This window comes from Oryza brachyantha, chromosome 3, assembly GCF_000231095.2.
Source record: "Oryza brachyantha chromosome 3, ObraRS2, whole genome shotgun sequence".
Lineage (NCBI taxonomy): Eukaryota > Viridiplantae > Streptophyta > Magnoliopsida > Poales > Poaceae > Oryza > Oryza brachyantha.
The window spans coordinates 5,364,860-5,378,565 of NC_023165.2; the positions used below are offsets into that span (position 1 = coordinate 5,364,860).

At 41.5% G+C, this 13,706-nt stretch overlaps 1 protein-coding gene across 1 annotated transcript; it reads left to right on the forward strand.

Moving 5' to 3' along the window:
- The first annotated feature begins 8,649 nt into the window (after positions 1 to 8,649).
- On the forward strand, positions 8,650 to 11,747 carry LOC102705518 (SEC14 cytosolic factor-like). The gene is made up of 7 exons (XM_040522382.1): positions 8,650 to 8,897; positions 9,028 to 9,145; positions 9,625 to 9,713; positions 9,809 to 9,855; positions 9,948 to 10,036; positions 10,555 to 10,688; positions 10,791 to 11,747. Exons 1-7 carry the CDS (start codon positions 8,805 to 8,807, stop codon positions 11,541 to 11,543), a joined length of 1,323 nt encoding a protein of 440 aa, XP_040378316.1. The 5' UTR covers positions 8,650 to 8,804; the 3' UTR covers positions 11,544 to 11,747.
- The last annotated feature ends 1,959 nt before the right edge of the window (positions 11,748 to 13,706 follow it).

Here is a 13,706-nt window from a genome sequence, read left to right on the forward strand (position 1 = left end):
TCTCGCGGTTTCCAACCGAAATCTGAAATTTGTTTTGTAATTAGACTACGTTTAATACTTCAAATATGTATCCGAAAACTTGATGTGATGTTTTTAAAAAATATTTTGCAAACTAAACACCACCTCATTTTCTTCCTCAAGCTTTCTTAGGGGCTGTTTAGTTCCCAAAAATTTTCACCCAAAAACATCACATCGAATCTTTGAACACCTAAATAGAGTGCACTAATTACATAATTATGTGAGAAATCGTGAGAGAAATCTTTTGAGCCTAATTAGTACGTGATTAGCCATAAGCGATAGAGTAATCAATATGCGCTAATGATGGATTAATTAGGCTCAAAAGATTCGTCTTGCGGTTTCTAAGCGAAATCTAAAATTTATTTTGTAATTAGACTATGTTTAATATTTTAAATGTGTTTTAAAGTTTTGACGTGATGTGTTTAAATTTTTTTCCGGGGATTTCCGGCCTTTGCGCGTCGATTGCGCGCGCACACGGCGAGCTTGTTGGCTTTCCGTGCTGGCGCTTTTACGTACGTGGTCGTCAGCGAGGTGGTAGAATAGGTGAAAATGCAGCCTTGCAGAGGCCTTTCGTCGTGACCGGCCGGATCGATCCGATCGTTTTGATGCATGGCCCGGCACGGCATTTCTTCCTCGCATAGGTGTTCCCTCTGTAAATATAAATATTTTTAATATATAATTTTTTATATAACTAGGGGATTTTTCCCATACAGTTTTATGCGGAATTAAATTATTTACATATAATTAGATTTAACATTCAACTATAAAATTTTATTTCTAAAAATAACAGTATGTAGATGTATATTTGGATTTTGTGTATAACTTCTATTTTTATTTTAGATACAACACTTATATTTTTTTCTTAAAGGTTTAGATTTCATATACAATCCTTATAATATTTATCTAAAGGTTCGAATTGGATTGTGTTTCATATACGTCTCTTGCATCCTATTTCTATAGATATAATTTTATTTATATACAATTATATCAATTAATTTATACCGTTATAATCTTAACCCACGATGATCTAGTTGTTAATATATGTTTTTCCTTGGATTAACATGATAATTTTTAACCTCTACAACAAATTTTTAGCACTCTCTATAATATAATTAGGGGATTGTCCCGATTTTTTAGGGGAGCTGGATAATTGACAATGAGTTAGATTTAATTTACAAATATAAAATTTTGTTTACTATAGATACCAAGTATATTTAGATCTCACAAACAACATAGATTCTATTTCTTTATTTTGTAAACGACTATATTGATTAATTTATACCGTTACAGTTATAGTCTAGATTTACCATGATCTAACAATTAAAATATTTTTTTCTTATTTTAATGTGGTAATTAATAGTCTTTAGAGTGAACAGCATGGCTTCTTTTTGAGCTGTCTTGATTCATAGATATATGTGGTGATTGTTTGATTTTCATGAAAAAAAATCAAACGATATATTTTTAAAAGAAAAATAATTTATTAATAGAACTTTTATGTACGTATTCTTAGCGATATAAAAGTCAAAGTTAAAAAATAAAATTAGTGAAAAGAATACAAAATTAACTCTAAAATTAAGGTAAGTTTTAAAATTTGGCTTATAAGCACGTGTAGAAGCGGAAAGTTTAGGGTCATAAACTTTTATGGTGTACTATTTTTCCGATCAAATAACCCTTGATGATTCCTCTTAATTTTTCCCTATAGTACAATGCACAATCTTTCTCCATATAATCAACATATACTCTTAGGAACATCAAAGTAAATTCAACCCTACCAAACCTTTATTAAAATTTCATGGAAATACTTATGCTTTGGATGGACTAACTCACTCCATTATTTTGACCTAAACTAAAGACATGATCTTAGATTAGTGCTAGTCAATAGTTAGGCCATCCATAATGCAAGCATGAACGACTAATAGTGTTTTCGAGAGATCAATCAATTTTTTGAATGACGGCGACAATTTATATTGAAGACAGCACTGATAAAGCCTAAGCAACTGGTTAACACGTGCGAGGGATCGAGATTGCCGTGTCATTTCCTTGGAGGCGGTCCACAATAAATGGCTGGGGTGGTCACGCACACATTTTTTACACTTTAGCATTTTTTAAAATTTATTTCATAAATAGACTAAAAAGTTTTATATTAGAAATAGACCATTTTTATCGGCGCTTGCGTCGTTGACGCTGAAGTCCAACGTTTCGGCATCAACGCTCTCGTCTCCATGACTACTAACATGAAAATGGTTGGCACTAATATAGTTCGTACCAAGGACCTATTTATGAAAAATAACTTACTTACTTTTTGAACTTTTTAAGCATATACATATGAATAAGTTATTTATGGCACGTACAAAGTTGCTTATTAAGACTCTCTTAGTCGGCACGTAAGCAAATTTGGTGACGTGTAGGAAAGAGAGAAGGAGAGAGAGAAACTGTTGTCATACATGGCAACGGCTTAGAGTCGACTCTTAGCATTTATTAAAGGAAACTTTCTTGTATGTCAATGTATAAAAAGAAAACTAGCTTAATAAAAAATATTTTATTACATTAATAAAGAAATCACACCTAACTCTACCTTTTACGTATCATTATAAAATATACTCTTGTTACTGATATGGCTTGAGATAGAGCCCGTTGAACATGCCTTTATAAATAGATCATCGATGTTAGTCTTTGTAGCGTTGACCCTCTCCAATCAACGCAAGGCTATCACGAGGGCTGGAGGATATCGGCGTTAGCGTTATTGTGCTAAGATTTAAAATTTCGGCGGCAATTAATTACCATGGCGTTGAGAAAATAGTCATTCCTAAACTAATGATCTATTTTCAAAAAGAATCATCAGGTAAAAAATGCCTTGCGTACGCCCCTGTAAAGCCATGCAAAGGACTCACAGGTCACAAGGCCGTGGACTCTTGCTATTGATATGATTGAACTGACATTAATTTTAAATCGGTATATTATCAACTTGCTAGCGCTACCCTTTGAGAAACAGTCACTTCGTTTTCTTCCAAAATAAAATAAAGGGAGAAGACGTACTCCTACTAGAAAACAACACATAAAGTTTGGAGCTTTCCGTTGCCAAATCATATAGGAGTACAACGCGACAACATATGGAGTTTTTTTTTTATTGAGTTAAACAAGATATGGAGTATATGTTGGATCACAAATTCACAATCATGAATTAATCATCTACTACTCCATACTTGTGATCATTTCCGTGTTCACGATTCTGCTGGCACGCTAAAGTTTCGACAAGCAACAATGATTGAGCAACATTAATTAATTAGTTTTAGGTTCGAACATACCTATCTGTAGTACTTTCGCTAGTAATTACTACTCTGACGGGGGACTCTATCAAACTGAGAGTAAGTTATTAATTAGTTTTAGGTTCGAACATTACGTATATGCTCGCTAGTAATAATATAGCCAGTAAGCTGACAATAAGATTTTTTATAGTCTTTTTTCAGTCTACATATATAATAGCTAGTTATTCGTAATTAATACATGGTTTCGTTATATCTCTCACAGAGTTTTTTTGGTTCTTGTGTCAGAGTTGGCTCGAACGTTACGTATATGCTCGCTAGTAATAATATAGCCAGCAAGCTGACAGTAATACTCTTTATAGTCTTTTCTCAGCCTACATATATAATAGTTAGTTATTCGTAATTAATACATGGTTTCTTTATATTTTTCACAAAGTTATTTTGGTTCTTATGCCAGAGCCGGCTATAAGCTTAACCCGCTCCTCATCCCTCTCATCTCTGCTCCACCTCATCATTTAGGCGGCTTATAGACTGTTATTAGACTTGCTCTTACGGGATCAAAGTCTCGTCAAAACTAGTACAACTTTAAAGAAAAAAAAAATGATGCCATGTCCAAAGTCCAAACTGCTGATTAGATTTTTTTTTTTCTGTATGGCAGCTAAAACTTGGAAGCAATTCCATTCATGTACACACCAAAACAGAAAAACTGTGTGACACAATGTCACATCAATTCCATAGCCATAGTTCGGACGGGCATCTACTACTCCGGATCATACTCAGATAAGCGGACTCTGATCAATTAACTAAGACACACTGTCAAAGTGTCAATCTCTGTAAATCCAGAGAAACAATTTTACCAAGGTCAGTTATAAAACCTACAGCAGCCGTTTTCTCTTGATAAAAACACGAGTATAGTGATCTACCTCTTGATAAATGAAAAAACACTAGAAACATACCGAGGCCACATAGGTTCAATTCCTAGTTCGCATCCATTCAACCGGAAGCATGCATGCAAGTATGCAACTCGATCAACTGTAAGGTGGTGACTTACTCCCTCCGTCCTAAAATAAATCATTTTTTCACATTTTACCTATAATTTTTAACTCTTTATTTTATTTAAATTTTTTTTGTGATTGATATTTTTGTTTTTATTAGATGATAAATCATGAATAGTACTTTACGTATGACTAATTTTTTTCTAATTTTCTGAAATTTTTTAAATAAAACGGATGGTCAAACGTTAGACATGAAAACCGGAGAATTGATTTTTTTTTGACGGAGGAAGTAAATGCTACAAGACTACAGCTATAGCTACGACGTCCGGATGAGACCAACATGAAGCGAAAGGGCATATTAGGTGGCTTATCATGTCGCATTGTGAGCAGGGTTGTGCTTGTGGAGCAGGCCAAGCTGCCAAAAACCGCAGGACGATGCGTGGGATCGCGAAATGCGAATGCTAGCTAGCCACTACTCTGATAATGACCGAGATCACAGGAATGATTGCAACCCAACGAGCGTCTCCCGTCTTTGTCAATGCTCTCGCTGTCACGCATGGCCCCCTCGAGAGATCACAAGCTGTGTGAAGCCACAGCTAGCTGCTGATGGAGACGACGGCCGACCGGGTTGGATTGTAGGCGGTGACGAATCTAGAATAGAAATTATCGAGGCTTTAATACGTTTAATTATCTAATTTTTATATCTGTACGCTAATTAATATATATAGTTTAGTAAGAATTGAATAATTTACTCCAAATCTAAGGACCGCGGTGCGCTTGCCTCTGATCCCGTCTAAGCTGCAGCCAGCTGCTGCATATGCGCGCGAGCTCGATCGCTCTGCAGCGAGCTAGCTAAGCTTAGCTAATCCGGCAGGGACAAGCCGCTAATGGACACCTCCTGATCACAGGTTACCTGTTGCTGGTGTGGGGTGGTTAGCTGTTAGCTCTAGGGCGCTGGGGGGAGTTTAGGACGCGTGGCTCACCACACGTGCGAACAGAAACCGCGTGCGTCTCGTCGTCGTCTCCGCTGCTGCCGCCCCGCTGCCCCGTGATGGGCTCAAGTTCAGCGACGAATGCGACAGCCGAACCGCAGAGAACTAGCTAGGCTGATGCTGCTGCTGCTGTGCTGCATGCCCTTCATGGCGCAGTGCTATGCTGATAGATGCAGCAGGCAAATATTGCTGAACGCACCCCCCGGTAAGATCACTGGAGTATCAGAGAACATGGTCTGTTCGTGAGATGGTGTACGTGTTTGTGCCCCTGGCTGTAGCTACTCATCGGACAAGCTCTGAAATCTGAGCCTACATGCCCTGGGACAACTTAACTGTGTTCTCTTTCAGAAAATCTATGCATATAGATAGGATGTGCGTGTATAAATGGGCCAGACCCCAGATCTTATCTTGTCGTATAAGGTCCATTAATCATCCAACCTGATACAAGAACATAATTAACTAGTACCCATACTAGAAAGGTGATTAGCACACGTATACGGTTGCGTACGCTAGATATCTATGTACATGTCATTTTACTCGTGGAGCAGACAGAGAAAGGAATCCATGCATCATGTATGTATATGTAATTTTATGATGCAGAATGTGACTCTTAATTGCAGCACGACATGGCAACCTAACCTCCGGATCTTTAGCACTTTGTGTCTACTCCCTCGGTCATAGAATTCATTATCTCTAAAATATAAATCTTATCTAAAATATAAACACTTTTGATATTAATCACACTATCGATCACTTTTTATTTAATAGTATCCCTATTTTACCTCATATGACATCTCATCCCATATATTCCTCATTAATATTAAGGGTACTAAATTCTATTCTTCGAATCTTATTTTCTACTAAATAAATATATGTAGTATAAACTATATATATAGCTTTGTGTTAATTAATGTCGGCCTCACAAGGCCTCTTTTCGCCGTCAAAGACCAACATGTATACACTTAAGTTTTCTGACTGTCGAGAATAGAAATTGGAACATCTATTTAAGACGACCACTTGGTGATTAAGAAGCCCGCGCGTAGCACTGATGTCTGACGGTCGCTTAAGATAATATATTTTCTCATCTTTTTCATTTAATTATGGCTATGCTATAATCTAAAGTTTAAATTTTAAAACTTAAATTTGAAATTGATTTTAATGTTTTTCATCGTGTTTTATTTTACAACATTTTCTTTTGATCGCTCATGACACATTTATGAAACTTTTGCTCATAAATTATTTTTTAAGTTATACTAAATGATTTCACTTATTCTTATGAAAAGTAAAACAATGAGGCTAATATTTGCAATGTCTTTTTTATGGTCATGATAATGTGCAATGGGCCTTAAAAATTTCTAATCTGTATTCAGTGAGGTCACTCTACCATTTGATAGCTTAGGGAGGGGTGGTGAATATCAGAATAAGAACGTGGTACAGCCTCTAAAATTCAATGATTTTATCGAACTACTTTCCAAGATTAATCTATACTATGGTTTCCTATTTTAAAAACAAATATTTTAAAAGAGATTTATAGTTAAAATTTTAAAGTCTGATATTTGTACTGTTCAAAGGACATATATTGTCGTGCTCGAGGGGGCAGAGGTTTTTACTTTGGCAGCTGTATCATGAAAAATTTACTTTCTCTTGTCAACTTTCAACTTTCAAGACAGACGGAGGAGTGGTATTTCATGTATATTTTTCGCTAAATAGAATTTTGGGATAATTATTCTAGGGTACAAACAAAGTAATTAGACATTATAATATTAAAAATGAAATTAAAATAATTTTCAAGAAGCATGTGGGCTCGTCCGTATAGGGCACAAAACATGGAGGTGTGTACTAGATTTTTCTTCTCTAGCCACTTAGCTTGATGGTTTCTATTCCACTATTTTGTCTTCGTTTCTCAAGCGCATTCATAATAAGATAGCAATTGAAAAGATTCTTAATATTATTTCTGAATTTTTACTTTATCCGACTCTTAGCTTTCTACTTTGACCAGAGGATAAATCTAAGGTGTATCTTTTTTCATGAAAACCACCTATATTGACCTTTGTATATATGCATTCAATAGAAGTGCATGCGATCCCCCATTTCAAAATAAAAAGTTAAAATATACATATCCACTGCTATTTGATAATCATTTTCTTGAAAAATTATCGGGCCATAGGACTGTATAGTATCGCATATGTGACGATATCGCTACAACCATAAGCAAGAAAATGTATGTCTAATAGAGGCATCAATCCATACCAAGTGAGACACACAATTAGCCATTTACTTTCTTGTATGGAAGGAAACTAAGAGAAAGCCATGAAAAAATGATTTAGCAACTCAATTGTTTCGATAATTAGTTGGTCACGACCATATTACAAAACAATAGTTATAATAATAACTAACGGCTAAATAAGTCACTTACTCGATTCCCTTTATTATCCCCACTCAACTAAGAGTCTGGATCCGTCAATAATAAAATAAAACATAAACCTAATGGCTATATTTTTTTCAAATACAGAGGCGCGTCAATCATATTTAGCATATTTAACTTTTGAAGCTAGCGTTACATGTTTGGCTTTGACCGTATTGTCGTGTAGTAGTATTTATGCATTCCGTTCAAAACACATTGTCGTGTAGTAGTATTTATGCATTCCGTTCAAAACACAACGGTGATATGCATTATTACAACTATTATACAAATATAAATATAGCCTCAACAACCCTCCTTGCAACCTTAAATAACAATGTTTTTTCTCAATATTTTCTACAACCTACTCACAATAATATTTAAAGTAGTACACCTTTTTTTTTTGTTTCGAACGAATCGGCATAGACTGTACCAATTTATTGAATATAGCATGAGTAAACAAATTATACGTTTTGGAAAGAATAAAAGAAAAACCCTAGACAGAGTGTCTATGCGACAATACTCAATGGATACATGCAACTCAAGCCATTTCTGGCTCAACAAGACCGTGTATTGGAGAATTTTCTTTGGAGAAAAAGGCATTACATCCGGCTTTACTAAAAAAAGTAAAAAAAAACATATATAAGTAGTCAAAGAAGTATACGACGAAGCCCTGAAAACATGAACCCAAAACTATGACGGTGATGATGATGACGATGATGATGATGATCAAATAAAAGCGCAAAAGTGTGGTTCTTTAATAACCGGACGCACCAACACGGGCAAAACAACACGAGCAAAAGTCGACGAGACCAAACCATGCGGGGGCCGCCAGCGCGGCCAAACAAACGTCCGTTTCCGTCTCGCCGTCAGCACGCGCGCTGCGCCTCGGCCGCCGCCGAGCCGAGCCGAGCGAAGTGCCCCCCCCCCCCCCCTGTGTGGCTCGAACGGCACACCCCGCCCGCCCCACGCTTTATAATACTGTCGCCTCTACGCCTTTTTTTTCTTCCTTCGTCCTCGTCGCTCCTCACGCCGCCGCCTCGCGCACCCTCCACGCTCTCTCTCAAGTCTGAATCTTTCGTTCTCCCTCTTGGGTTAACCGGTTCTTTCCTCTGGTAATCTTCGCCGCGATTCGATGGCCATGGAGAAGGTGGACGCCAAGGAGAGGGAGAAGATCGAGGCCGTCCGCAAGGCCCTCCGCAAGCAGGCGCCCCTCACCGCCAAGCAGGTTCGCACACGCCGCCGCCGCCGCCGCCGCTCTCCTGCCATGCCACGACGTCCCTGCGTTTTCCAGTCTTTTCAATCGGTTGGGCTAGCTAATTAACCTCTGGTCTCTGCCGGGTGCGTGGCGAGAGCAGGCGCTGTACTGCAACGACGCGTGCGTGGAGCGGTTCCTCCGCGCGAGAGGGGAGAGCGTGAAGAAGGCGGCGAAGCACCTGAGGACCGTCCTGTCATGGAGGGAGACCATCGGAGCCGGTACGTACGCTTCCATTCCATTTCCATTCACATCTCTCCTCATTTACTACTCCATTCCCATTTCCCCTCTGCCCTTTTCTCTTCCATGTTTCTGCCAACAAATCTGCGTTTTCATTAACCGTGTCTGGCTGTTGGCTGTCGCTGCGATTTTCCGGCCACCGGGGCCCTGATTTTTCTTTCTTTTTTTGAAATCCGTGGGGTTTTTGCTATGGTAATAGTTGGTGGCGCCCCGCTGCATGCCCCTGCTCTGTTTCGCTTCTGTTCTCTTCCTTTGGGTGTTGGCGATTCCTACGGCACAGTGTATTTTGGTCAAGCTACTGTGCTCTGAATTTATTGTGCCGTGTGATTTGTTCCCTTGCTGCTTGCTGCAATATGCAAAGCAAGTACGGTCTTGCAACAGTGTACGCTTGTTGGTATACTGTTCGAACTTCGAAGGACGCTTCGTTGATTAATTTCTGCCCTCTCTTTGTGTTGAGCAGATCACATCATCGCCGACGAGTTCTCCGCCGAGCTGGCTGACGGTGTCGCATACGTCGCCGGCCACGACGACGAGGCCCGACCTGTCGTGGTACGTCTCCATGGCCTGCGAGCCGGGTGCAACAAAATTCACACTCACACGCTAGCTAGAGAATATGTTCTGACTAGGAGGTCTTTCTCTACCAGGTCTTTCGGATCAAGCAGGACTACCCAAAGTTCCATTCCCAGAAATCGTAAGAACAAAATAAACGAAACGAACACCTGCCTAATTAATCATTAACTCAGTGTTAACAATGCATTGACTATTGCTTCCTTGCTTAATTAGGTTCGTGCGCTTGCTGGTGTTCACGTTGGAGGTGGCTGTGTCATGCATGTCCCGCTTCGTCGACCAGTTCGTCCTCCTCTTCGATGCAAGTAAGCAGCCATTTCTTCACCATTTCCAATCGCTCCCGTCGCTGTAGCAGCAGTAGCAGTACATCTGTGCATGTCCTTTCTTTCTCCAAAGAGGGAAGGCAGCAACAGTGAGGAAATAGTGGCCGCGTTTCGCATTGCCTTGCACGGGCAAGGCAGAATGGACCGTAGTGGCATAAGGCCAGAGCTGTGCACGAACTGCACATGCGGATGTCTCGGCGAAACCTTCGTCTCGTCGCACGGACGAGAACTGCACGCCGTGTCGTGTCGTGTCGTGTCGCCTCGCCGTGTGCACTCGCCGGCGACGGCATCGCTTGCGGTCCCCCCGGCCTTGCACAGTTACCGCTACAGTGGCAGACACGGCTGCCGCTTTTGGTGGCGGAGGCCCCCGGCTTCCCGCCGGTGCCGTTTGAATCGTAGCGGGAATGATTGGATCAGTGATGCGTGGAAAGCGCGAGCCGTAGAATCTGCAAGAAAGTGAGGGGTTGACGAGATGGAATCGAATCTTTTTTGCGGTGCAGGCTTTTTCCGGTCGGCGTCGGCTTTCCTCAACCTGCTTATGGGCACGCTCAAGATCGTCGCCGACTACTACCCCGGCCGCCTCCACCGCGCTTTCGTCATCGACCCGCCGTCTCTGTTCTCCGTCCTCTGGAAGGTGCGTCAACGTCGATCGCGTCTACTATCTCGCTTGCTGCATCAATGGTGTGTGCATGGCGAGTTAGGTGGTGATGATGGAACGTGTGGGGACGTTGTGCAGGGAGTGAGGCCGTTTGTGGAGCTAGCGCCGGCGACGGCGGTGGTGTGCTCGCTGGACTTCGAGGACTCGCTGGAGGACGCGTCGTTCACGGCGTACCCGCGGACGGCGTCGCTGCGTTTCGAGCCGGCGGCGGCCGTGCTGGCGACCGGGAAGGGCGGCGGCGTGGGCTCCGCCTCGTCGCGCTTCTCCGTCACCGTGTCGCACGACAACACCCTCAAGCCGTGGTACCTCTCCACCACGCCGTCGTCGGTGGGGCCTCGCTCCGTGGTGCCGACCTCCAGCCCGTCCCTCATCGGCGCGTCACCGCTCTCGGCGCGGTCCTTCTCCTTCGCCTCCCCCGCCGCGCGCTCCACGACAACGACGACGACGACGCCGCCCGTCTACCGCGGCGCCCCGCTGACGCCGTTCTCGACCAAGGGGTTGCAGAAGACGCCGGCGCCGCCGCAGCAGTTCCCGCGGACGCCACGCCCGTCGTTCCTGCAGTCGCCGTCGATGCTGTTCGCGTTCCGGAAGGACGGCCAGGCCAGCCGCGGCGAGCGGGAGCGCGAGTCCTTCCTGCCGTTCCTCCGCTTCTACCGCCGCCCCTACGACGAGATATCCTACCGTGCCAAGATGCGGCCGCCGCTGGGCGGGCTCATCGCCATCGTCGACGAGAAGTCAAAGCAGCACAAGACGGTGCAGCCGCCACTGCGACGGCACGCCGGGATCCACCAGCAGCAGCTGTACCAGCTCCACCACCACCAGAGGATCTGATCTCACCTCATCTCCCGCCGCTGAAGCATGAAATCCGATCGATGAAGCGCTCTTCTCCATACATCTTACAGCATAATCCAATGCTATATTATGCTAAGTTAATCTTTTGCCGACATTTTCCCCCCAGTATTTACCTCCTAGGATATTCTTCAACCCGTGTAAAATAACAGCCCTAAAATGTGAGTAAAATCGACCCCTTTTGCACTGCTTGCCTCTCGCCGTGACTCAATGCACGTATGTTCATCCCTGATTTATCAAATCAAACATGTTCATGCTAAAAAATAAAGAGTAAAAATACCATTCTTTTCGCAATGTTCGTCGTGTATAAATTTGATGATTTGACACTTTATTCGTTAGCCAATTATTTATGTTAACATTTGTGAGTATGACATGTGGGTCAATGACAGTGAGTTATGATGTCAAATAATCAAACCTCACGTCAAGAAATCAAATCTCTCCACCTAAATTGGACACATGCTATCTCTACATTTCAAACATTAAAAAAGAAAAAACTTTGAGGCGACAGTGTCACGTTGGGCATGCGACACATCGAGCCAACACAACACAGTTGGAGAGAGAGAGAACACAGCAGGCCAGACATGCTGCATGGACGATAAAACTGACGATGCTTGCGTGAGACGGCCCGTTGAAAATTTTGAAACGTTGAGACGGAAGAGAGAAAAAAGAAAGGTGACAGTGTGACATGGAGAGTCCCGACGGTTTTTTCCTTTTCGATCTTTTACAGTAACCCTGTCGGCCACTTGGTAAAACACACAAAAGCTAGCGTCACCGATTAAGCAGAGGCCAGTATTATAATGCTAGTAGTATAAACCGGAACTTATTTATGTACACTTTTTTAGGCTCCTTTGGAATATACTATTCTCCACAAACATGGAGAAAATATAATATTGAAGTATTCTATCAACTTAAATTTTACGGATTAGAGAAATACATGAAAACTGCAGTTTACACATGAATTAGAAAAGAGGTAAAGACAAAAGAAACTTTCCAATATATTGAATCTCATGCTAAAAATCATCTAAAATTCCTATGTTTTAAGGCATTTTGTAAGATTTTTTAAAGAAATTTAGAGGAGACAAAACAAAGAAGCATATAGATTTTTTTCGTAGAAAAATAATCCTTCAAAATTCCGTTCCAAATGAGCACTCGAGTTTTCTGCTCTTTTTTTCTCAATCTTCCTGTGTAAGTTGGTTTTGCTTTGAGATGATGATCAGGTTTGACGCTTTTAAGCTTTCCCACAAGAGCTTCCAAAAAGCAAAGCTGGTGACTGAATTGAACATCAATTTCTTGTGGACCAAATCGAAGTTTAAAGTCTATAAGAGCAGGTACAATAGCACGCTATAAGTCAGTTGTAAGCATATTTTAAATAGATAAAAGGGAGAGAGAAGAGAGGTGAGCTACTAATTTATAGCCAGCTGCACACGGCCTCAAAGACAAAATATGTGTATGACATGTAGGACCATGTATTGATGTTTTGTATGTAACTATTGTATGAATTAACTATTAAATTGACTATAGATAAATTAGAGTTAGTAGTTGACAATACTATTGAACTTCTCTAATACTACGAGAGTATGAGACCACTAGTCCACTAGCATGCGTTCGGCATGCAATACTGCCGGCGTGAACGGCCTCTTTTTTTCTCTTCTCGAGTTCTGGGTAAAACCAAACTAGCACAGTGTGCATGCAAGTCTTTCCTGACGAGCTACTGCTAAAACAAATTGAAACGATCTCCTGCAACAACAATGATCCAGTTCGCTTTCATTGATCCAGATGCAGCGTGATCTGCTTCGTGTGGACCTAGATCGCTTTGGTTTTGTCCCAGAAGGGATCAAGCCATTTTGCTTAGGCGTTAATTAACTCGATGTGATTAGCGCAACTATTAGTCTCATCTTTTCACATGAATCACTTCCCCTTTTGAGCCCAGCCTGCTGCGATGTTGCTGTGTATCGAGAGGTTTGTAGTGTAGCTGAGAGTGTGACGTGCAGTATCCACATGGACTAGTGTGTACAACTCATCTTTCCATACATGGAGCTCGCTCATCCAGTTTACGTGCATTCCTTCAGTTTGAATAGTAGTAGGCTATATGATCTGTGGATGTGCTCATCATTACTCATCGATGCATTTACTTGATTGCCTACT

What these genes read in the sequence shown, in the direction of transcription:
- LOC102705518 (XM_040522382.1), top strand. Translation starts at nt 8,805, where the DNA reads ATGGCCATGGAGAAGGTGGACGCCAAGGAGAGGGAGAAGATCGAGGCC. An exon ending in GAGGGAGACCATCGGAGCCG is followed by an intron (nt 9,146 to 9,624) that starts GTACGTACGCTT and finishes TGTGTTGAGCAG; the next exon opens with ATCACATCATCGCCGACGAG. An exon ending in CGTCCTCCTCTTCGATGCAA is followed by an intron (nt 10,037 to 10,554) that starts GTAAGCAGCCAT and finishes TTTGCGGTGCAG; the next exon opens with GCTTTTTCCGGTCGGCGTCG.